The sequence below is a fragment of the Bufo gargarizans genome, chromosome 1 (genome assembly GCF_014858855.1).
Source record: "Bufo gargarizans isolate SCDJY-AF-19 chromosome 1, ASM1485885v1, whole genome shotgun sequence".
Taxonomy (NCBI): domain Eukaryota; kingdom Metazoa; phylum Chordata; class Amphibia; order Anura; family Bufonidae; genus Bufo; species Bufo gargarizans.
In genome coordinates, this window is record NC_058080.1 from 740320518 (window position 1) to 740345351 (window position 24834).

Consider the following 24834-nt stretch of genomic DNA (forward strand, 5'->3'; position numbering starts at 1 on the left):
CTTCACAAAGATCGTAGTAGAGATGGTGGCCTGCCTTCGTCAGGAAGGAATCACAATTATTCCTTATCTCGACGACTTTTTAATTCTGGGCAAGACAGAATCCGAAAACCTTTTGGCGACCCAAAGATTCTCGGAACTCTTAAAGAGCCTCGGATGGATTATAAATATAAAAAAATCCACCCTAACCCCGTCCATGAGAATAAAGTTCCTGGGCGTGGAATTAGATTCGTCCCGGCTGATGACCTTCCTCCCTCAGGACAAAGCTACTGCCCTGACAGAGAAAGTCAGAACATTCCAGAAGGCTCGCAACTGCTCCATCAGAAAGGCCATGAGTCTCCTAGGAAGCCTAACCGCCTGCATCCCCTCGGTGGCTTGGTGCCAAAGCCACACAAGAATAATCCAAAATTGGATCCTAACTATCTGGGACGGAAGACAGTTAAGTCTAGACAGGGTCTTTCGGATCCCTCAGTCTGTAAAAACAGATTTGGATTGGTGGAAAGTAAAAAAGAAGACTGCTAGGAGGCCTTCAGTGGCGGAATCATCCCGTCATTCAGGTAATCACGGACGCAAGCCTCGGAGGCTGGGGAGCAAAGATAGGAGATCATCTTCTACAGGGCACCTGGCCCGCCGAGATAAGAGACAGATCCTCCAACTACCGAGAGCTTTACGCAGTCCTGGAAGCTTTATTAAAAGGAGAGTGCCTTCTAAAAGGGCGACATCTAAGAGTAATGTCAGACAACACTACAACGGTGGCCTATCTGCGTCACCAGGGGGGAACAAGATCACGGCCTCTTGGCGAGATAGCAAAAAGAATTTTCTCCTGGGCAGAAGTAAACACTTTATCTCTGTCCGCCATCCACCTAAGGGGCTGCGAAAACACAGTAGCAGACTTTCTGAGCAGAGAGATAGTAGACCCAGGAGAATGGTCTCTGAACAGGAAGATCTTCCAAAAAATCTCAGAAAGATGGGGCTGTCCAGAGGTAGACCTATTCGCCACCAGAAAAAATGCGCAGGTAGACTGTTTTTGCTCCCTAAACCCAGGGGACAATCCATGGGCAATCGATGCTCTATCAATACAATGGAATTGGAGACTAGCCTACGCCTTTCCCCCAATACCACTACTACCTCGGATCGTCCAGAAGCTCCTGGAGGAACCGACTACTCTCATCCTGATAGCCCCTCTATGGCCAAAGAGAAGTTGGTTCTCCACTCTAAGACAGCTATCGCTGGAGGATCCGTGGGAGATTCCCTTCCAGAGGGACATTCTAGTCCAGGGCCCTCTTCTTCATCCAGACCCAGGCATGTTCAGGCTGTCAGCCTGGATCCTGAGAGCGAGACACTAAGAAGCAGAGGACTTTCGGAAAAGGTGATACGTACTCTGAGGGCAAGTAGGAAAAAGGTGACCTCCTCCATCTACCTCAAGATCTGGAAGAAATACTGTTCCTGGTTAGGAGTTGAGCGCCCAGACACCACCTCTCCTCCCATCAACAGAATTTTGGACTTTCTACAGTGCGGCCTTGAGTTAGGCCTTAGACCTAGTACTTTGAAGGTCCAAATTTCTGCCCTAAGCTCCTTCTATGACTGTAGCCTGGCCAACCACAGATGGATCAGGAGGTTCTTCAGAGCGGTTGCAAGGTTGAGACCCTCCCTGAGATCCAGAACTCCGACCTGGGATCTTAACACCGTACTAGAGGGCTTAACAAAACCTCCATTTGTACCTTCGTCGGAGATCTCTTTAAAACACCTTTCCCTTAAGACTGCCTTTCTGATCGCCATCACCTCAGCCAGACGCATCGGGGAGATCCAGGCTTTATCATGTAGAGAGCCCTACCTCCAAATTAACAAGGATCACATCCGTCTAACTCTCGACCCAGGCTTTCTCCCTAAAGTAGTCTCTCCTTTCCATCTAGAGCAGGAGATCTTCCTACCCTCTATCCCTAGGTCCGATCATGCAGGGTCTAGTGATAGGTTACATCTCCTGGACGTTAGGGACATAGTTATCCGTTACCTGGATTCTACCAGAGATTTTAGGGTGGATGACAATCTCCTTATTCAGTTTTCAGGGAAGAATAAAGGAAAGAAGTTAGCCAGGTCTTCCATAGCTAGATGGATCAAATCCACTATTGAATGTTGCTACAAGATCCAGAACAAACCCAGTCCTGGTAATGTTAAAGCCCATTCTACTAGGGCCACGTCCTCTTCTTGGGCCGAGAAAGGAGGGGTCTCGCTGGACCAGATCTGTAAAGCCTCAACCTGGTCTAGTGCTAATACTTTTGTAAGACACTATCGTCTTCCGGACGCAAATGAAGCTCTTTTCGGTCGGAAGGTTCTACAGGCGATATCCCCACCCATTTAGTTATCTGATATGTCTCAATGTGGGCCGTCATGGTGGATGAAATGGAAAAACCGCAATTAGACTTACCGGTAATTCCGTTTCCTTGAATCCACCATGACGGCCCATACTATTCCCCTTCCCAAAAAAAAAAAAAAAAAAAATATATATATAAAAAAAAATAAAAAATAAAAAAAAAAGGGATTTTTGGATTTATGTTGCATATACATGCAGGAGTTTAAGGGTATGGATCAATATCCTTTTACTTTTGTTCCACCTTTTCGGGTAATTGTAAAGCACTGAGGAGGTGGAGGGGTGGGGGGTTCTTAAACTCTCTATGTGTTCCTGCCCCTACAGAGGTCAAGGGTCAATCTCAATGTGGGCCGTCATGGTGGATTCAAGGAAACGGAATTACCGGTAAGTCTAATTGCGTTTTTTTTTTTTTTTTTTTTTTTATTTGCTGGAAAAGCTGGGTGAAAGTCAACATGGCTGCCGCTATAAAGTAGGGATACTCTTCCTCGCTGGTCTCCAGGTCCCATATCGACACACAGGAATTGTCTGCCCAGCCTATCGCTGGCCCCAGCTGTGACCTGCAGGCGTTTCCTCTGAGGCCTGGACTGAACCCTTTCTAAACCCCCCCCCCCCTCCTGGAAAACTCCTTTAAGGGTACATTCACACGTCCGTGTGTGTAATCCTTTTCGATTTGCGTTCCGCGAATAACTAAACCGCGTCCCCGCATTTTGCGGACAAATGACTTCCGTATGTCTTCGGTTTTTTACGGTCCGCAAAAAACGAAAGGGGGAAAAAAAAGAGGGCCTTCAAAAATACGGAAATGGATCCGCAAAAAATGGATGACATACGGAAACTATTCCGTATGTCATCCGCAATTTGCGGATCCATTGACTTGAATGGTGCTGCGGACCGATCTGTATGGACAATAGTAGGACATGCTTCATATTTTTGCGGAATAGAAATGCGGACAACATACTGAATGTTGTCCGCACATTTTATTCACCCATAGGAATGAATAGGTCCTCTTCTATTCCGCAAAATGCGGATCGGAGGTGGAAAAAATTATGCGGTTGTGTGAATGTACCCTAAGGCATATTAGACATTTAGGCTTTTGGGAAAAATGACTGACCGCCCCTTTAAAGCATGTTAGATGTTCAGGACACTGTGAAAGCTGAGTGACTGCACCGTTAAGGCATTTTAGATGTTCAGGAATCTGGGAAAGTTGAGTGACAGCCCTTTCAGAGCTCTCCAATAAATATGGGGGGGGGGGGGGTACCCTCCACAACAACAAAAAACGATTGCCCCGGGCTCTGTATAGTCACAGGTTTAATTAGCAGTTTACATTACTAATAATAACAGCTGAACCACAAAGGGGAAATGAAAATGCGGTAATTGCTGTTTATGGCTGGCTGGCTGCCTCCGTTAATATTTACACTGATTAGTTGCCATGGCGATATCGCTAAATCTATTACACGGCAACGGCGGTGAGTGGTAGAAGCGCGTACTTCTCTTTCCCTGTGCGGTACATTGATGCATGAGGGTCACTCCACCGCAAGCTCAATGATTGTTTCATGTCAACCAGCAGAATAGTGAGTGCAGCTCTGGAGTATAATACAGGATGTAACTCCGGATCAGTACAGGATAAGTAATGTGTGTACACAGTGACTGCACCAGCAGAATAGGGAGTGCAGCTCTGGAGTATAATACAGGATGTAACTCAGGATCAGTACAGGATAAGTAATGTATGTACACAGTGACTGCACCAGCAGAATAGGGAGTGCAGCTCTGGAGTATAATACAGGATGTAACTCAGGATCAGTACAGGATAAGTAATGTATGTACACAGTGACTGCACCAGCAGAACAGTGAGTGCAGCTCTGGAGTATAATACAGGATGTAACTCAGGATCAGTACAGGATAAGTAATGTATGTATACAGTGACTGCACCAGCAGAATAGTGAGTGCAGCTCTGGAGTATAATACAGGATGTAACTCAGGATCAGTACAGGATAAGTAATGTATGTACACAGTGACTGCACCAGCAGAATAGTGAGTGCAGCTCTGGAGTATAATACAGGATGTAACTCCGGATCAGTACAGGATAAGTAATGTGTGTACACAGTGACTGCACCAGCAGAATAGGGAGTGCAGCTCTGGAGTATAATACAGGATGTAACTCAGGATCAGTACAGGATAAGTAATGTATGTACACAGTGACTGCACCAGCAGAATAGGGAGTGCAGCTCTGGAGTATAATACAGGATGTAACTCAGGATCAGTACAGGATAAGTAATGTATGTACACAGTGACTGCACCAGCAGAACAGTGAGTGCAGCTCTGGAGTATAATACAGGATGTAACTCAGGATCAGTACAGGATAAGTAATGTATGTATACAGTGACTGCACCAGCAGAATAGTGAGTGCAGCTCTGGAGTATAATACAGGATGTGTGTAGTGACTCCATCAGCAGAATATAATTATAGTTTCTATCTCTTATCTCTGTCATCTGTGATGCTTCCTTGGTACATGATACTGATGCATATGTAGGCCAGGCGGTTTGTCACGTGTTTCTCTGTGCTTTCATAATGACTATTTAATTGACATTATTGACATTTAATCATTGTGTTAGTGTCATGCTTTTTGATCAGGTTTGTGGTGTTATTGCTGTACCCACTTCAATTTTTATTTTTTATTTTCTTCTTCTTACAGCAAGATCCTCCCTACTACACTTGGTTGAGCCTGCTGATTTTAAAATATCTGTCTTGTGAAAAATCAGTTGTGGCTTTCCTGACAAAGATATATATGCAAATGATGGCATCAGGGCCATTTTCTCAAGAACTCTGCAACAGATTTTTCACAAGATGGGTATCCTTTTAATCAGCAGGATCTATATTACCAGACCGTATGCCTGGTGTAATAGAGTTGATGCTGCTGAACGGTGCTTTTTAAAAAAGACAGGCCTTCCCTTATATGACCAGTGACTATTATCAGTCACAGGAACTTTTGGCTGCTGGGTAAGTGACCAGTTTCCCCCCATTAACACGTTTGATCTGGTTGTTCCAGTGGGGTCCCACAATGGGATCAGTCTCCAGGGTGTATTCACATTATAAACGCAAAAACACAAATGCAATGGCACTCTGCAACCAGCACTCTGCCCTGCCTCTATGCTGGATGTTGAATAAGGCATTGGTGTACATTTTGGCCAAAGCTTAATGAGCCACTCGCCACATCAAGGTCTCCTCCATGAGTGGTCCCTAACACTAGTTCCTACCTGTTATGGGCCATGACAGCCACACAAAGTCCAGGGAGCACAGGTGTGTATTTCGCCATAGCAATGTGCACCTGCATACAGGGTTGTGCTGACTTTGTAGTATATTTTGGAGGCGTGGCGATCTCCATGCAGTCATGCACACCTGACCAGTTAGTCTGCCCTGGAGGCTGGTTTTAAAGTCAGTATAAAACTGAGTCTGCTTTTATAGCGCCTACCAGTGGCCATTTGGCTCCAGGAGAGGTATATAGTGGGCTCAGCATGCATGTTGGTACTTGCATCCCTGGATCCGATGAAAGCTGTAATGGGACGGGGTTAAAAGCAGAGTGTGCATGCTGTACCTGCGCTCCCTGGACTTTGTGTGGCTGTCATGGCCCATAACAGGTAGGAACTAGTGTTAGGGACCACTCATGGAGGCAACCTTGACGTGGTGAGTGGCTTATTACGCTTTGGCCAAAATGTACACCAATGCCTCATTCAACATCCAGCATAGAGGCAGGGCAGAGTGCTGGTTGCAGAGTGCCATTGCATTTGTGTTTTTGCATTTGTGTTTTTGCATTTGTATGTGTATTTCACCATAGCAATGTGCACCTGCATACAGGGTTGTGCTGACTGAACCCCCCCCCCCCCCCCCCCCCCCCCACACACATTTTTTTTTCTGGTAAGGTTTGTCTTTTTGCTGATGACACAAAGATATGTAACAGGGTTGATGTTCCTGGAGGGAAACGCCAAATGGAAAAGGACTTAGGAAAACTAGAAGAATGGTCAGAACTCTGGCAACTGAAATTTAATGTGGATAAGTGCAAGATAATGCACCTGGGGCGTAAAAACCCAAGGGCAGAATATAGAATATTCGACACAGTCCTGACCTCAGTATCTGAGGAAAGGGATTTAGGAGTAATTATTTCAGAAGACTTAAAGGTGGGAAGACAATGTAATAAAGCAGCACGAAATGCAAGCAGAATGCTTGGATGTATAGGGAGGGGCATTACCAGTAGAAAGAGGGGGGCGCTCATGCCGCTGTACAGATCACTAGTGAGACCTCACTTGGAGTATTGTGCGCAGTACTGGAGGCCATATCTCCAGAAGGATATAGATACTCTAGAGAGAGTTCAGAGAAGAGCTACTAAACTAGTACATGGATTGCAGGATAAAACTTACCAGGAAAGGTTAAAAGACCTTAATATGTATAGCTTGGAAGAAAGAAGAGACAGAGGGGATATGATAGAAACTTTTAAATACATAAAGGGAATCAACTCGGTAAAGGAGGAGAGCATATTTAAAAGAAGAAAAACTACCACAAGAGGACACAGTTTTAAATTAGAGGGGCAAAGGTTTAAAAGTAATATAAGGAAGTATTACTTTACTGAGAGGGTAGTGGATGCATGGAATAGCCTTCCTGCAGAAGTGGCAGCTGCAAATACAGTGAAGGAGTTTAAGCATGCATGGGATAGGCATAAGGCCATCCTTCATATAAGATAGGGCCGGGGCTATTCATAGGATTCAGATATATTGGGCAGACTAGATGGGCCAAATGGTTCTTATCTGCCGACACATTCTATGTTTCTATGTATTCACATTATGCATGCAATCTGATGCACCTAGGATCAAACTCCGGCCTCTGTGCCATAGACATATGGTTTATGCATCTGTGCCGAGAGGGCCGCCGAGGGTACGGTTGTATATTTGGAGAGGGTTTATCACGTTTGAAGGTCATGGAAAGTGAAGGCTGCCTCGTGTTTCAGGTGTTCTGGAAAGATTATGGAGCAGGTGCCTAAGAGATATAATGGGTATTTTGAAACATCATAAAGGGAAGTTTAATCCGTGTTTGAAGGTTAAAGGCCGGCTGAATGTGAACCGTTGCAGTCATTCCTGGTGCTAATTATACGTTGTTCACCTCTGATACATTGTAACAAGGGGAGGTTTATGCTGCTGAGGATTGTCTAGACTAGATACATTGTAACAAACTAACAGAACAGGGGAGGTTTATGCTGCTGAGGATTGTCTAGACATATTATGGCAGTATTTAAACTAACTACTTTAACATTTAGGACTCCTGCAGACGAACGTGTGCGCCCCGTGGCCGTGCTGCGGGCCGCAATGCACAAACACCGACCGCGGGGCAGCCGCAGCAGATCGCGGACCAATTCACTTTAATGCGTCCACGATCTGCCTGTTCTGCAAAAAGAATAGGACATGTTCTATCTTTTTGCGGAAAGGAAGTTCGGGATGTAACCCCATGAAGCACTCCGTAGTGCTTCCGTAGGGTTCAGTTCCGCGACATTCCGAATCTCCGGATTTGCGGACCCGTTGAAGTGAATGGGTCCGCATCTGTGATGCGGAATGGACACGAACGATGCCAGTGTATTGCAGATCTGCAAATGCGGTCCGCAATACGGCAACCGGACACCTACAGTCGTGTGCAGGAGGCCTTGTGCTGCAGATTTATGCGGCTCAGAGGATTGTCTAGACCAGATACATTGTAGCTAACCTTCAGCAGGATCTGGACATGCAGTGTTGAAATTTGCAGTATGATTCAATATATGCAATAATGTATAATATTCTGACCCGTCTTGTGATGACATATTTTACAGTATACAGAAACTGCTAACATGGGCAATGGAGAACTGGAGTGTGAGAAGGAGAAGAGACTGGGGGCCGTGGATGAATCCTTGAGGTGAGGGCCTATGTGGAGGGGTATGGGCCAGAGAGGTGAAGCTTGGGGGCCCCCAGGATAACATGTGTATCAGGATTCCCCCCCCCCCCCCCCCCCCCCTCTTTGCACTCATATGCTATTGATATTACCGTCTAATATGGCAGAGGGGCATTTGGAGACCTCCGCACCCACAGCTACACCCCTGTTCCCATTTTGTAATGTCTTCTATGAAGCAATTCCTTTCTCAAGAACAAAGCCACCTCAAACGTGAAGTCTAAAATTTATGTTAAAATACAAATATATATTTTCTTTTTTTTTTTTTCTTTCCCACTCTATTATACGATACACATTTTTGCCCAATAAACAGTGGGGAAAATAAAAAATATATAATTTCTCCTCCTCCGGCCCCTGCCATTTTTTTTGGTCCAAGATGTGTCTTGCATAATAGGAAAAAAATAAATATATATAGCTTGTGGGGCCAGGTGCGATAATTCTACAGAAACCTGGTCCTTTCAATCTTGAAGGAGCTGGCAGGGTGAGCAAGGTTGCACTTAGTGGCTTGGGCTGTGCACTTAACTGCTCATTTGTATATGGATTAAGTCATCTTTTCCAGAATGATGCAATAGAGGCATGGTTCCGGGTTTTAACCGTGAATTTCCTGGTGACACACTCCCTTTTTAAAAACATTCTGGTGACCCAATCTTCTATACTAGAAAACCCCCAAGTCCCATCTTCACAGTGGCTGATGTTCATGTCATCTGCGTGTCCCTCGTACGAAGCATGAAGTGATCGCTTCTGTTTTGCTCTTGCAGTGAAGCGGCCCAGGAGGCGTTCTTTCAGTGGAATCAACACGACGACTCCGCAGATGATAACTTCTGTGAGCACGATGGTATGTACGGTGTGTTATTTCATGTCAGACGGTAAAGCATTACGAGGAAGCAGATTCATGTAGTTCTGTTTCCCTTTAAAGTATTTGCTCTTAAAAAAAAATTATTGCAAACTGTTTCTGGAAATGACTGTCCACGTCTTCCGTCTATTTTCAGATGAGGAGTCGCCTGATGCGGAATATGTCGACTTGCTGATTAATCCTGAACGTTACACCGGTTACAAGGGAGCCGACGCCTGGAAGATCTGGAACAGTATCTACGAGGAAAACTGTTTCAAGTATGTAATTAAGAAAAACAATAAGTAAACCGGACGTACTCCGCAGCATCTTTCTTGTTGAGGGGTTGGTCGGTGATGCCTCTCGATGCTCTGTTTTCTTGCAGACAGAATTGCCCCATATAACTCTGCACAGCTCCATTCAGGTCTATGTAACTTGAGGAAATGGAGCGCTGTCTCCGTCAGACTCAGAAGTGCACGGAGCAGTGGCCATGGATGCTCATTACCACTCCATCCACACGAGACCTAGGGACTTCACTTGTGATTTCTAGGGGTCTCAACAGTCACACTTATTCCCCACTTCATTCGGGCGTTTTTGGGGCCATACTGTAGGTGTTTAAAGAGGATCTGGAACCTGGCATGTCTGTTTTGCTTGCATTTTCCATGCAATAACAATTTTGTCGTATCCATTCATATGCCATTCCTCCATTATTACTACTAGAAGTTAGAAATCAATTACTAGCCGTTTGCAATGAAGGTCCATGTGACTGTTACCAGTTTGGGGGGGGGGGGCCCTGGGGCCCCCTGCGTTTTCCGACAGTATCTGATCAGGTCTGCGTTCGTCAGACTGTGCAAAGACATAGTCCCAACTGTTAACACCCATCTGGTGTTTTATTTCATAATTTCTTACACATAAGTTGGTCGTCTGGGTCGGCCGACCCAAGTCTATTGTGTATGACCACTATTTGTTTTCTTATGTCTATCGATATTTAATTTGGAGAGCTCCTCATTGGGCTCTTATACATTATATGTTCTGTACATTATGCAGTCTGAGCTTATTTCATGTTGGTGCTGTCACAATCTCTTCCCCTTTGTCCTCGTACACAAGTATGTATTACAGTACAGTCCACGCGAGTATGCCGAGCAGTTCTAGATCTGGGTCTGTTTAGTGTGTGTGCTTTGCTCTTTTATTTGCTTTTTTTGTTGGCAAGTCTTATTTGCCTCTGTAGATAAACATAAAACTGCACGTGTTGCTCAGGACACCATCCGTCCAGATCAGAGATGGCGGGTAATGAACAGCCGCAGTTGGCACCGTAACTCCAGGTCTTTCCTATTCATAGACTTGGAAATGTTCCGGCGATTCATTCTGTGGGCTGCAGAAAAAGCACAAAGTCTAAAGTCCCCCAAAAAATCTTTTTGAATGAGCGTAGATTATTTCAGCATGAAGCGCTGCAGCCACATTTTGTCACCCTCTTACTTGCACAATGCAGAGCAGAAAGTTTCACATTTAAACATTTTCGTTACTCTACAGGAAAAGTTGAGTCATTTTTGTAAATTCTTTACTTATCTTGCACAGATGTTTGACCTGTGACTTTTCCTTCCCCTCTTTCCTTCCCCAGCAAATGTAGAAATTCTTCTGGCTGTCGGCTATTCCTTCTGCCCCTCCATACACATGCACACATTGCCCAGCTAAGCATGCATGTGTTCTCAGAGGGGAGTAAAGCCGGCCGTACACATTAGATGGCTGTTAGCCGAATGCTTGTTCGGCCATCTTCCCCTGTGCACATACAAGTTCATCCGAGCATGCATGTACCCTAAACAGGAAGAGGGATGCTGAAAGACACCCCCCCCCCCCCCCCCAGCAGCAAACTTTCCTCTGCTTGTCATAGAGATCCATCCTGGTGATGGTCACGACAGCAAGACCCTCAGCAGTTGAACAGTGGGGCTTTTTATTTTGGCAGGGAAAAAGTGGCGACTGGGCCAACACGCCATACAGTTTGTCACTTACTCCATTAAAGGGGTTGTCCCAGTGCTTTATACTGATATATGACCTTTAAGGCTACTTTCACACTCGCGTTTTGGGCGGATCCGTCATGGATTTGCAAAAATAAAAAATGGATTTGTTACAGTAATACAACCACATGCATCCATCATGAACGGATCCGTTTGTATTATCTGTAACATGGCAAAGACGGATCAGTCATGAACTCCAGTGAAAGTAAATGGGATACGGATCCATTTTCTATTGTGTCACAGAAAACGGATCCGTCCCCATTGACTTACATTGTGTTCCAGGACGGGTCCGTTTGGCTCAGTTTTGTCAAGAGGACAGTAAAATGCTGTAGGCAGCCTCCAGAGCGGAATGGAGACTGATTCATTCTGAGCGGATCCTTTTCCATTCAGAATGCATTAGGACAAAACTGATCCGTTTTGGACCGCTTGTGAGAGCCCTAAACGGATCTCGCAAAGGGAAAGCTAAAACGTCAGCGTGAAAGTAGATCAAGATGGGTCATGAGTATCTGATGGGTCATAAGCTCGCCAGCGGGGATCCAGCACCCTCGTCAGCTGTTCGGTGCTGTCCGGTTAGCACAGCGGCCTTCTTGCAGCTTACCCTAGGCTAGCGACGTCGCCGTACATCAGACATTAAGCCGAGGTGCAGCTCATTCCCAGCCAAGTGAATGGGGCTGAGCTGCTATACTTGGAACAACTGCTGTCCGGTAAACTGCACCGTGCACCGCTGCCTCATCAAACAGGTGGTTGGTGGGGTCCTGGGAGTCAGACCCCAACCAGTCAAATACTGCCGATCTATCATATAGGCCCTCAGTATATAGCACTCAGAAAACACTTATCTACCAGTTTTTTTTTTTTTTTTTTTTTCTCTTCTAGGACGTGCATGACCTGGGTTAGGAGGCAATAAGCTTGTATCTTGAATGTTGATATTGTCTCATAAACACTGGTGGTATACCGTGATCCCTCAAGATACAATGGCCTCAGGATTCAATATTTTCAACATACAATGGTCTTTTATGACCCACCGTAAGTTGAAACTAGACTTAACATACAATGTCTCAGACCCAGATCCAATTAATCAAAGCCGCTTCTGGTAAAATAGCTGTATGGATCCGTCCCCCATTGACTTTCAATGGTTTTCAAGACTGATCCGTTTTGGCAATGTTAGAGATAATACAAACGGATCCGTTCTGAACGGATGCATGCGGTTGTATTATCGGTGCAGATCCATGACTGATCCGCACCAAACGCGAGTGTGAAAGTAGCCTTACTCAACTTACAATGGTCGTCCTCAAACCAAATAATATTGTATCTTGAGGTACCACTGTTTATCGGTAAGACACATCACTGATGTCTAATATAATACAGTAGCAGCGGCGCTAGGAAAGTGCAGCGCCTCGTGGTTGACCCATTATAATCCATATTCTAGTGATATGCCACCAATATCTAGATCTCTATCTCGCGTTGCACTTGGGATCACCTTTGCTGGGGTCAAATGACACTTGTCTGTTCCCTCCGATTCAGATCAAAAGCCGAACGGATACGGAAGACATACGGATGCATTCCTTTTTTTTTTTTTTTTATTTGCGGACCCATTGACTTTAATGGAGCCACGGAACATGATTTGCGTCCAAATATAGGACATGTTCTATCTTTGCACGGAACGGAGAAACGGAATGCATACGGAGTACATTTGTTTGTTTTTTTTTTGTTTTTTTTTTGCGGACCTATTGAAATGAATGGTTGCGTATACGGAATGCAAAAAACGGTAGTGTGAAAGAGGCCTTAAGCTGACTTGTAGCCAGGTTTATTCATAAGGTTGCAAATAAAAATAACAAAACCGCAAAAGAAAACCTATTGGGCGTTTTCATGGGCCTCTTGTGGTAGGACTTTAAATTTCCAAGAAAAGAAAATGTGCAAAAAAAAACTGCTTGAAACACGTGTCAAGTGTAAAGGAGCCTCTGGTCTGGTTGATGGATGCAGTAGATTACTGGGTTATAATAAAACTAAAGCAAAAACTTTTAAACTGCAGAACTTTATCCTCTTCTGGGCGGCTTCCTGAGACGGTCGGGGCACGGTTACATAATGTCGGCTGATTGCTGCCAACCCATCAGCTTGGAGAAGGCTCCAGCAGCCAATAGGACTTTCATAATATTTTTATTATGAAGATTGAAATTCTGTGTGAATAGACCCCCCCCCACCACGCCTGAAACCTGCGGCGCTCAAAGTAGGATTGACTATTCGGAACTGACTTTCTTATTTTAGCCAATAGGACTTGGCCATGTGGCAGCTGTTAGTTGTGTGCGCGCCGTCACGGGACGTCTGACCCTGGAAGGTCGAGTTCTGCAGCATCTGGCAGAAACTCTGCTCCCAGTAGATGGTAAAAACAGCAGCAGAGACACAAGGGCATAGAAAGCACTCGGGACAGCGGGGGGCGGGCGCTTGCTCTGGATTAATAGTTGTCTCAGTATCTATTGCATTCAGAATTTCTAGGCTGCCAATTGCTGGATAACTAAAATGTTACTTTACCCAGAGGTGCACTTAGAATATATACGTCCCAAAGAATACCGCGACTAGCTTTTTTAGAAAACCAGTTACCCGTCAGGTCACAAGGTTGCATGCAGAGCGTCATAGGAAAGCATACAATTTGGAGGGTGGTTGCAGTAATTCAGTTTTTTTTTTTTTTTTTTTTTTTGTTTGTTTTCAATGGCTGTTTGCAATCTAGCATAATATAGAGCCATGAAATCTGTACAAGGGGTTTTACCATGGGGTGACACCGGACTCCAGCAAGCAGCTGTAAAATTGCAGCATTAGTGTTTGCCTATGGGGGCAAAACGGCAAGTCGCCTTGTGACATTAAAAGAAAAAGAAAAAAAAAATCCTGAGTCCTAGGCTGAAAATGACCAAACCAACTAAAACCACAACTGAAACAAAAAATGCAGTATGCTGAATATATTGCTGCATTTGCCTCTGAGGTAGACGGTAATCCTGTGGCTTATGTGATCTGATAAAGGTAATTCTGCAGATAACGGCCGCTCCGGCTTTTGTGGTGGATTTCTCAACGTTGCGACTCTCCGCGTAGATTGCTGTTAGGTTGCGTCACTTTACCATCTGCCGGATTGTGGAAGGTGGAGGAAGGACGCTCGCCTTATTACAGTCATCTTCCCCAGCCCCCCAGCCATGTCTCTGTATTGATGCAGAGTGACTCCTGCCCATATTTACAGCCGGGGTAAGTGGCGTTTTGCACAGGGCGCTGATCCGGCATAAACATTTGTCCGAATCATCACCCTGTCTAAACATGCTGCCGTTCACACAATAAACGAGCAAACGCACTTTAGGAGGCACCAAAACTCCTCCTTTACCGCTTGCACATTGCTCCTTGTAAACATAGGACGTGCTGCTGACAGATGAAAGCTGTCCGGGGATGAACGATCATATTACCCATCATTCATCCTCTGTACTAAAGAGAATTGCCGCATGTATACGGCAGTTAACAAGACAGAAATGCTGTATTGGCGATCCGTGATTAGTTAACGGTCAGATATTAATCTCTCCCCGCTTTACCGTGGTAAAACTGATTAATACACAACAGGTTATCTATAGCCATGTTGGTCTCGCCCCCTACATTCAGCGAGACTGCTGTGGGGGGGAGCTTGCCCATATATTGGGGGTCATGAGATGGAATCGTGACTTTGAGGCATACCCACCTGCATACGGAGTACTGAGACCATGCACGGATAGTGCCGCCACATGGGGCATATCTATAAACGCTGTCCTAGATGAGACAAATGTCTAAAATGCATCATTTTGGTACACAGCATGTATACTATGCAATTTGAGACAGAATTCTGTCATTTTGCAAATTTCCACCTTTAAACAGGCTCTACAGCAGGCATCCTCAAACTGCAGCCCTCCAGCTGTTGTAAAACTACAACTCTCACAATCCCCTGCTATAGGCTGATACCTGTAGGCTGTTCGGGCATGCTGGGAGTTGTAGTTTTGCAACAGCTGGAGGGCTGCAGTTTGAGGATGCCTGCTCTACAGGATCCCCCCCCCCCCCCCAGCGCTCCCTGTGAAGAAGGCTAAAACTACCTGCTCCATTCTGGCTCCCGGCCTGTCTTCACTGGACTTCAATCCCTGTCTGTCAACTTCTGCATAGACTGGTTCATGTCCACCACCGCAGCCAATGCCTGGTCTCAGCAGCGACAGGTCTCCAAGCAGAAAGCCTCTGTTGGGTCGCTTGTTGCTTGGAGACCGGTTACCGCTGAGGCCAGGCATTGGCTACAGCAGCAAATGTGAACCCATCCTACCAGACTGGGACCAGAAGTCAAGTGAAGACGGCCCAGGAGCTGGTCCAAAAACAAAAAAAATAATGGACAGCCCCTTTAAGGGCATGTTCACATGGCAGGTTTTCTCACAGAATCTGCTTTCATTGTTTCTAATGGGAATCCAAGAAGGGACATGTGTTTGGAAACCGTGGCAGGAGTCCGACATAGACTGGGACTCATCATGCAGTCGGATCTGCACCATTCAACCTATAAGCCCGTGTCAGAAATCTGAGGGTCGGCCACTGATCTCTGCTGCGGATGGCACATATGTCTAGGGGGTTATGGGATGTTTCAAAACAATGAGTTGTCGCCAAATACTAGATTATTCAGCAGGTTTGATATTTTTTTTTTATTTCTTTTTTAGGCCCAAAGCAGTGAAACGGCCCTTGAATCCTCTGGCGTCTGGACGAGGTAAATATGGAACCAGCCTCACTAGGCCTCAGGTCTAAACACTGCTCTGAGAATCCATGTCACAGTTACCCATAGCAACCAATCACATTCAAGCTTTTATTTTTCCACAGCAGCTTTGGAAATACAAGCAGGGATCTGATTGGTCGCCATGGGCAACGCGGCTTCTCAGAGCAGTGTGTAGGCCTGAGGCCTCTTAGGTGATAACTACTATTATACGGTCCTCGTTTGATTTACTTTTATCTCTTGCTTTTAGGTGAAAATGACGGTAAGGAGGATATAATGTCAGTCCTCATGCTATGTGCCACCAGACGGGTCCTGTTTGAACCGGCCCATGTCCACGTGACTTCTAATACTGCGGAAACTCTCCTAGACCAGCGTGTGTTTCCTGCTTGACGAGGAGCAAAAAAAAGTGTCAAAATAATTGAGTCCCCTCCAATGAAACTCCAAGGGATAGTGGGAGTAGTAGTCATGCTGGGCTTTCTTCCTGTAGGCTACCTTGGAAGTATTGTCACATATCGCCCCCTGCTGGCCAGATGTGGTATTGCGCTCCTTTTATAAGGCCTCTTTCACACAAACGATACGGATTGACTCCAGATGTGTTCAGGGATGCATTCAGTGAAACTCGCACCGTTTTGCAAGCAAGTTCAGTCAGTTTTGTCTGCGATTGCGTTCAGGTGTTTTATTTTTTATTTTATTTTTTGCTTTTTCTGTCCGGGTGCAATGTGTTTTGATGCGTTTTTTTCACATGCGTGAAAAAATACTTGGCAACCATCAGTGAAAAAAACGCATTGCATCTGGACTGCTTCCCGATGCAATGCTTTTTTTACTGAAGCCCCATTCACTTCTATGGGGCCAGGGCTGCGTGAAAAACGCAGAATATAGAACATGCTACGATTCTCGCACAATGCAGAAATGAGGTGTGGGGGGGGCGGACGCTCATGTGCACAGACCCATTGAAACGACTAGGTCAGGATTCAGTGCGGGTGCTGTGCGTTCACGTCATGCATCACACCCGTGGGGAAAACTCGTGGGTAAGGGACTTAACAGTAGCTGATACATGTTGATGATCACGTATAGGTAAGAGTCTGTTCCCCCTGCGCCTGGAGCGTCCATCAGAAGGGTTTACCGCTGGAAACCTTGGTCACAGTAGATGCTACTGAGTGGCATCCATTATACATAGTCAACCATGTTAAAAAATATATGCTGCAATATCTTTTTATTTTTAATATATCATTTTTACTATTTTTATTTATTTTTAATATATGTTAACTAGATAGCCCTGTATGGAATAGCGCAGTCTATTCCCCTATTCCATACAGTGGGGGGGAAAAACATAAACTGAAACCTGCCAATGGCGGTTGAAAGATAACTCTTCTGGTAAATGTCGATATAACGGGTCCGTTTAATGTAGGCACCAACCACCGCTTTCTGAGTGCAGAGTGTTAGCACAACGTGCCAGAAGCGGCAGATTGCATCCTGTGACCAGGGACAACTTTTTTTATATCACTTTGCCATGTTGGGGCTCTGTAGCACCAGCGTAATGTACTGCTGTGGTATGAAGCTTCAGAATAAGCGTCTTTTATAACGAGTATAACCCGCTACACGTCCATATAACCATTTCTTCTGGTATTTTGCAGAGGTCCTGTTCTACAGCTGGTTGGAAGGTAAGTCCTCGGCATTTTTGCAGCAGTTTATTAAGCTGATTGATTTAAATGGGGGGGGGGGGGGGTCTCACAATTTAACACTTGTAATTCTAAAAAGTTGACCTTAAAGGGACTCTGTCACCAGTTTCTAACCCCCCCTTTTAAAACTATTGTTCTCTCCATGGTGCCCTTGTCATTACAAAGCTGTTAAGATAAATCCGCCGTCTAGTTTTGATAAAAATCGCTTTTATCTAACCTGTCAATCTTCTGGATAAGGTGCCCAGGGCGTTTCTGAAGGTCTGAATCTGCCGCTTTCCGCCGCCGCCGTTGGTGCCCAGCTCCTCCCATGATCCTTTCAGCGCCACCTGGATGTAATGAAATCCGCCTCCGGCTCTCCTCAGTGCCCCCTCCTCCTTTTCAAAGATCCCGCGCGTGCGCACAGGCCTGTGCCTGATGCGCCCGTGCGGACTTTTAGATTCTGCCTCGTTGAGCGAAGTGCGCATGCGCGCGAACGCCCTGGGCACCTTATCCAGAAGATTGACAGGTTAGATAAAAGCGATTTTTATCAAAACTAGACGGCGGATTTATCTTAACAGCTTTGTAATGACAAGGGCACCATGGAGAGAACAATAGTTTTAAAAGGGGGGGTTAGAAACTGGTGACAGAGTCCCTTTAAAGGGTTGTTCCCATCTCAGACGTTGATGGAATATCGTTAGGATATGCCACCAATGTCTGATAAGTGTGGGACCCGCACCTATCTCTAGAATGGGCGCAAGCGTGGCGACCCTCCATTCACTTCTATGGGAGCGGTGAAAATAGTCGCTTTCCGGAACTCCCATAGAGGTGAATGGAGAGGCAGCTACGCATGCGCTGTGCACTTTCCTTCACTTTGGAGGTGTGGAACCTGCATATATCTGACACTGGTGGCATATCCTAGCAACATGCCACCAATTTGTGGACTAGCTGTCCTCTCTCCTGACATGCCGGTATTGTACTTACTTGAATTCCTCATGTAATAACAACTCTGGCGCATCTAATCCTTATGACTCTGTGCCGTTCATCTATTATTCATACTAGAAGGTTATGAATGAATTGCCAGCAGTCTGCCATAAAGTTCCAGATGGGTGTTACCCGTGGGAGGGGTGTCCCTGCACAATCTGATATTATATTATTTAATCAGTGCTGCCAGTGGAAAGTCATTCATAAAATTCTAGTGTGAATAATAGAGGAGTGGCACAATATAGTCAGCTTAAGAATAGATGCTCCAGAATCGTTACAACATGGGGGTTGTAAGTATTATTAAAACAGACCTAGCAAGAGATTTACTTTAATAATTGGTTACACAGTCATTGGGTAAAAGACCTATGTATATAGCAGCGGCCATATCTGGTACTGACAGTTCTGTTTCCTTCACTTGAATCAGTAGAGCAGTTTGGCGAGAGAGAAAAGAGAGGGGAGAGGCGCTCATAGGGTGGTGGGTAGCGGTTGTGGTGTTCTGCGTAATGGTCGAAGTGTGCTCACCTTTTGGTGTTGTGCTGGTTGGAGCTCAACGTCTGTGAAGGTAGGTACACGTGGAGAAATAGGGGGGCGTTGGTTATTTTGGAAAGGTCGGTGCTGCCAATACCCGTTCGGTCCCTTAGGTGGAGTTGCCAGGGACTCCTAGGGACTGAAGGAAGAAGTTGCTGGTTTGTGTGCGATTGCACACAGTAGGGTATTTGTTTGGCGCACAAAAGGACGACCTCAGACAGTGGACTTTGGTGAAATAGCTGTTTTTATTGTTCAGTAGACAACGCGTTTCGGAGTTTATAACTCCTTTATCAAGTCTTAATCGGGCGTCGTCAGCAGAGAGACAGGCCAGATGGCTGGAGCGTCTGGTTTGTGCTGGGAACGCCGCTGGTTTGTGCTGGGAATCAGTAGAGGACACAAGTGCGCAGACATGGACGTGCTGACTAGCGGGGCTACTGAGGAATGTTCCCCCACTAATCAAACCAGGGGCGGACATAGACCATAGAGGGCTCCTTATTGTGTAACAGCTAACTTATCAAGTGAGGGGCTCCTTACTGTGACGCTCGATCCATCCATCCGATTTTGAGCTTGGGGAACCTTGGTGACATTTTTATTGGGGTGTGGGCTCTCCTTGCCTAAAGGGCCCCCGTGCACATTCACCAAAGAAATGTCTGCCCCTGAATCATACATGCAAGTGTCTTTCCAGAACATAAATTCCATTTAATTTTATAATATGGATTCAAGGAGGAGTTGACTTGTTTTTGTCTTTTTGGTGTAGGTTTTATTACGTCTTAATTATATTTCTTTTTTCATACATTATTATTACTTTGGTCTCCTTTTCAGGCCTGTGTGTGGAGAAGAGGGCTTTCTACAGACTCATCTCAGGACTTCATGCCAGCATCAATATTCATCTCAGTGCAAGATATCTGCTGCAAGGTAAAGACGAGGAAGCTTTAGGCCTCTTTCGCACGAACTATACGGATTGTGTCAGTAGTTCAGTGAAACTTGTACCATTTCGCAAGCAAGTTAATTCAGTTTTGTCTGCAATTGCGTTCAGTGATTGAGTTTTAGACGCCGGTCTTGGTCTATGTCCACTGTCGATTGATGTGCCTAAGTTATGTAGAGGCACCGGCCCCTACATCACTTAGTCGCTGGCCGTGCGACTTGCTTAAATTTAAGTCCGCTCCCTTGCTGGTGTAGATTTGTCATTTTCTACGCCAAAAAACGGCATAGAAAACGATAAATGAGACGGGCCAGCCATGTGATGGGAAGAGCAGCTCCATGAGGCAGGTGGTGGATTACAGACTACCGTAGACTCCATTAAACAGTGCTGCTCGGCTGGAGTCGCTGATCATAGCGGTATACTGATGGAGCAGAGCTCAGTGTCACGGATGACGTTAGCGCAGCAGTAACCACTCTGCATCTAATATGTTCTTTTTCCATAGACACGTGGATGAATAAAATCTGGGGCCACAATATCACAGAATTCCAGACCCGCTTTGATGCCGTTCACACCCAGAACGAAGGCCCGAGGCGACTGAAGAACTTGTACTTTATTTATCTCATTGAGCTTCGAGCCATTTCCAAGGTGCTGCCCTTCTTCGAGCGCCAGTCTTATCTGCTGTACACAGGAAACAAAACGCTAGACCTGCAAACCAAGGAACTCCTGCTCGACATTCTCCGCGAAGCCAAGTAAGGCCCATGAACTTGCTCTAAGTTTTCTGCTGCAGAGATCTGTGTGCCCTGCGGGTGCATTTTACATTCCTCTGTCCTTAGAACCTCACAAAATACCTGTAAGCCGCTACCACACACACAGCTTCAAAAATTGCCTGACTTGGTCAGATTTTTTTTATTTATTATTTTTTGGGGGGGGGGTGGCTATTTGAGTTTTTTTTGCACATTTTACCACCTACAAAGTGTGTTTTGGTTTTTTTATGGCGTTTTTGTATTTATTTGTTTTGTAATAGGAAAACGTGTGCCAGTGTGTAATGTTAGTTGCTCTATAGAGCAGTTTAGGAAAAATTCATCTGGGACCCCACCCCTGCTTTCTTTATTATTACATCTCCACTTCTATGGGCCGCCCTATTAATTCCCCCCTTTTACGCAGTTGCACTTTCCCCAGGGGGCACCTCGCTCCTCCTGCGCATCAGCTGACCAACGATGGAGCTGTGCCTCTCACCGGATTGGCTGGACGAGCGGAGGCACACCTGCGGGGCGTTTGCCCTTTAAATCTCAGCACATTGGCGGCCGCTTCCCGGCTATCACAGTGCCGTGGCTTACATCAGAGCCACACCAGCACGCCGACTCTCAAACTAGAGAAGTGCGGCTTAGGCAGGCTTTAGTTTTTGGTGCTATATGCATTATTGGCTCCTGAGGAAGTGCACAGAAACGCGTCGAGCCCCTATGATGCACACTCTGGCCAGTCTGTGCTGATGTTTGGCTGTATATGAGCCATATCAGCTGTCCATCTGAGTGAGGCACCATTGCAATTGCCCTCAGTGGGTGGCAGAGTGCACGGCCATCTTCTGGGTGATGGGTGTATATCCAGCAGCTACACTGTTGCGCTCATTGAGCACTGCGCTGGGTACTCTGTCTCTGTCCAGAGGTTCAACCCTATTGAACATTTGGGACATAGTGGTATAGCATACTTTAAATACCACGCGTTGCCCAATGTGATTTATATATTATCTGAGTCCTAACCTCCTGGTATTGAGGTCCTTTTCCTTACAAACTTTAAGTATTTCTTTGGCTTTTAAACAAGTTACATGTGTGTACAAAAATGTCATTAGGTCCTGGTGGGAGTTTCAGTCACTAGATACATGCATCAAGAATAAGATCGTCCCACGGGTCTGCGTAATCCTATTATGCCAGCGGCTCGTCTCGGGTCCACAAAAGGTTAATGAAACTCCTTTTTAAAAGGAGGAAAAAAAACATGTCGGCTGTTGAAAGTGACCTGAATGAGGCTGTTGAACTAACAAAAAAGTTCAGTACCCATTCAGATTTCAGCAAAAAGGAATCTCTCCTTCAGGCATCAATAGAGAAGTGCATCGCACAATTGAAAGAAAAGAAGCACGGTTCAGTAGGGATAGTAAGGACTTTAAAGACTGCAGGATTTTTTACTATAGTGTAAAACACTCTGACGCACTCGCACTAGACACTGGAGCATCTCCGTCAGAGTGAGACTGAGCCTGAATCATCAAGGAAAGGACCGAGTTCCCAGGCATACAGGAGACCATACGGTGGTGGGGGTAGGAGAGGACGTGGGGGTAGAAGTGGAAGGGGGGGTTTTAGACAGTAACCCCCCAGTAACCCAATACATGCTCAGGAACAAGAACTAAGTTCTGTTAATAAACAAGCATTGTCACCCCGTTGTCCTACCTTCAAATAATAAATCTGTCACCCCCGTAGCCTGACGGATATCGAGATGCAGGTTTTATTTAAGGGTCTCTCATTCGTCCCCATCCGGAGATTTCATGTTTTCGGGTGGGTGAAAGACCTGCACCTTTTCGCACGTAAACCCAAATGGCGAAAATTCTTTACCCGTGATCGCCGTAAATGCGAAGAACTGGGGATCGATGAAAACTATCTCCCTGATGTGCAGCTCCTGGCGGACCTCAATACGGAGGACAATAAGAACCAGATGAGGGTCCTTTCACAAATTGACGTCTCCAGTCTAAAAAAAATTAACATTTACCCCCCCCCCCTTAGTGACAGTACCCCCAACCGATACCTTTGTGTTGATAGTCGCCAACAAACTCCACTTCTTGGAGACACAGGCGTGTGTGTTGGACAACCTTAGGGAGGCTCTCGGAGGGCTCCAGCTGGATAGTGAGGTTATCGTCAAACCCAATGGGAACATTGTCATTTTAGGGCACGGTCAATATCAAAATGTGTGCCAGAAAATTCCAAGTGACAAACGGACCTACAGACAACTAACGTCTGACCCCACACCAAGTTTTAGGAAGGAACTGTCATCCATCCTACTAAGAGCCCTGGAGACCAAACTTATTAATAAAACAGAATATGCATCTCTCCTCCCAGGGCATCCTGTCATGGCTGTTTTTTATGGCCTACCCAAAGTCCACAAAGGTTGTGACCCTTTAAAAGGCAGGCCAATTGTGTCCGGTATGGGCAGTCTTACTGCCAACATCAGCATGTATATGGACATTATTCCTAGGCCGTTTGTGAGGGACACTATGGATGTGTTGGGCCGCCATAACTATATCCACTGAAAAAGGCACACAGTTGGCTAGCCTGGATGTGGAGGCCCTTTACAGTGCTATTCCTCATTCTCTTGGCTGTAGAGCGGTGCTCCCTTTCCTGCAACAGAGGGGGGAGCATTGTGGACGACGTAACCCATTTGTGATGTTGTGCGTCAAAATAAAATCCAGTAACTCCATGTTTCTATTTGACGGCCAGATCTTCCACCAGCTCAGGGGAGTCTCGATGGGCAGACCCTGTGCCCCAACCTTTGCAAATCTTTACCTAGGCTGGTGCGAGATAGAGATTGTGTTCTGCAATGACCTGGAACTATTTACACAATCTATCCCTCTATGGATTACAGCGATGTGCTGGTTCTGTGGATGGGAAGTAAGATACAGTTCCAGGAGTTCGAACAACAACTGTTTAGGGCTGTTTCACGTCTGAATTCGGTGAGAATCAAATCTCCTTCCTTGAGCACTTCTGGACAGATTATTAGGAACCTATTTAGGAAGCCCACCGCCACCAATAACCTCCTGAAATGGGAGAGTGGACACCCAGCGGCCCTCAAAAGGGGAATCCCAAAAGGACCGTACTTGAGGGTCAGAAGAAACTGCTCCCAATTAGCTGATTTTCAGATCTGCTGCAAAAGAACTACAACAGAGACTTGTGCATGGTGGTTGCCCACACAAGGTGCTTAAGCAGGCGTATCAACCTTCCCTGAGCACCAACAGGGGCCAGTTACTCTCTCCTAAAAATGGAGAACGTGGACGAGGTTGCAAGAATCAATGGGACCTATGACTGGGCTCATAAGGAAGTACGTCAGGTCCTGGCTGACAACTGGGACATCTTGAGATCAGACCGACATTGGCAGCCGTATTACTTCGGAACCGGGAATTTCATATCGCCGTAGCCAAAATATACGGAATCTCCTGGTCCATAGTTTTTAATCGGAGTCCCAAACCTCAATCCTGGCTACGGAACACCCTGACTGGCACCTTTCCGTGTGGGACATGCAAGTTCTGTAAATGTATCAACAAAACCCAAGTCCTTCACTGGCAGTATGCCTAACAAAACTTACTACACCAAATCCTTCAACTGTAAATCAGCCGGGGTGATCTACCTACGGACATGTATTTGCAGCATCTGTATATGCCCACATGTATATAATCATTTATTCCACTGTGGGGCACTTTTCTGTGCCATTAAGTGGTTAACTGATGGGGGAGCGTGCCTGCCCCTATTCTGTATAGATCTACAGGTTGTCCGTTATTGGAGAGTCACTGATTAGCTCCATTTTGTATGCTGACGATTATGTGCCATCGTGTCGGTGTCCTCGCATACTACCTCTTAGTATAGATGAGGTATTTTGTTCTGTTTTTACTTCCTGGCTTCATCTGGGGCCACCCCTGCTTTCTTTATTACATTTCCGCTGTATTTATTCCCCCATGTACCTTTTTAGCGCAGTTGCATTTTTCCCGGGGGGCACCTCGCTCATCAGCTGACCAGCGACGATAGAGCTGTGCCTCTGGCTGGATGAGCGGAGGCGCGCCTGCAGGGCGGGGTGTTTGCCCTTTAAATCGCGG

General features: G+C 45.9%; 1 protein-coding gene across 1 annotated transcript in view; it reads left to right on the forward strand.

Moving 5' to 3' along the window:
- ERO1A (endoplasmic reticulum oxidoreductase 1 alpha) overlaps positions 1-24834 on the forward strand; it is a 40029-nt gene that overhangs the window by 7149 nt on the left and 8046 nt on the right. Inside the window, exons 5-12 of the mRNA XM_044276493.1 lie at positions 8208-8290; positions 9082-9158; positions 9313-9433; positions 15853-15899; positions 16153-16164; positions 17537-17563; positions 19892-19984; positions 20494-20740. Coding sequence (XP_044132428.1) covers positions 8208-8290; positions 9082-9158; positions 9313-9433; positions 15853-15899; positions 16153-16164; positions 17537-17563; positions 19892-19984; positions 20494-20740 — 707 coding nt within the window. The remainder of the gene's footprint in view (positions 1-8207; positions 8291-9081; positions 9159-9312; positions 9434-15852; positions 15900-16152; positions 16165-17536; positions 17564-19891; positions 19985-20493; positions 20741-24834) is intronic.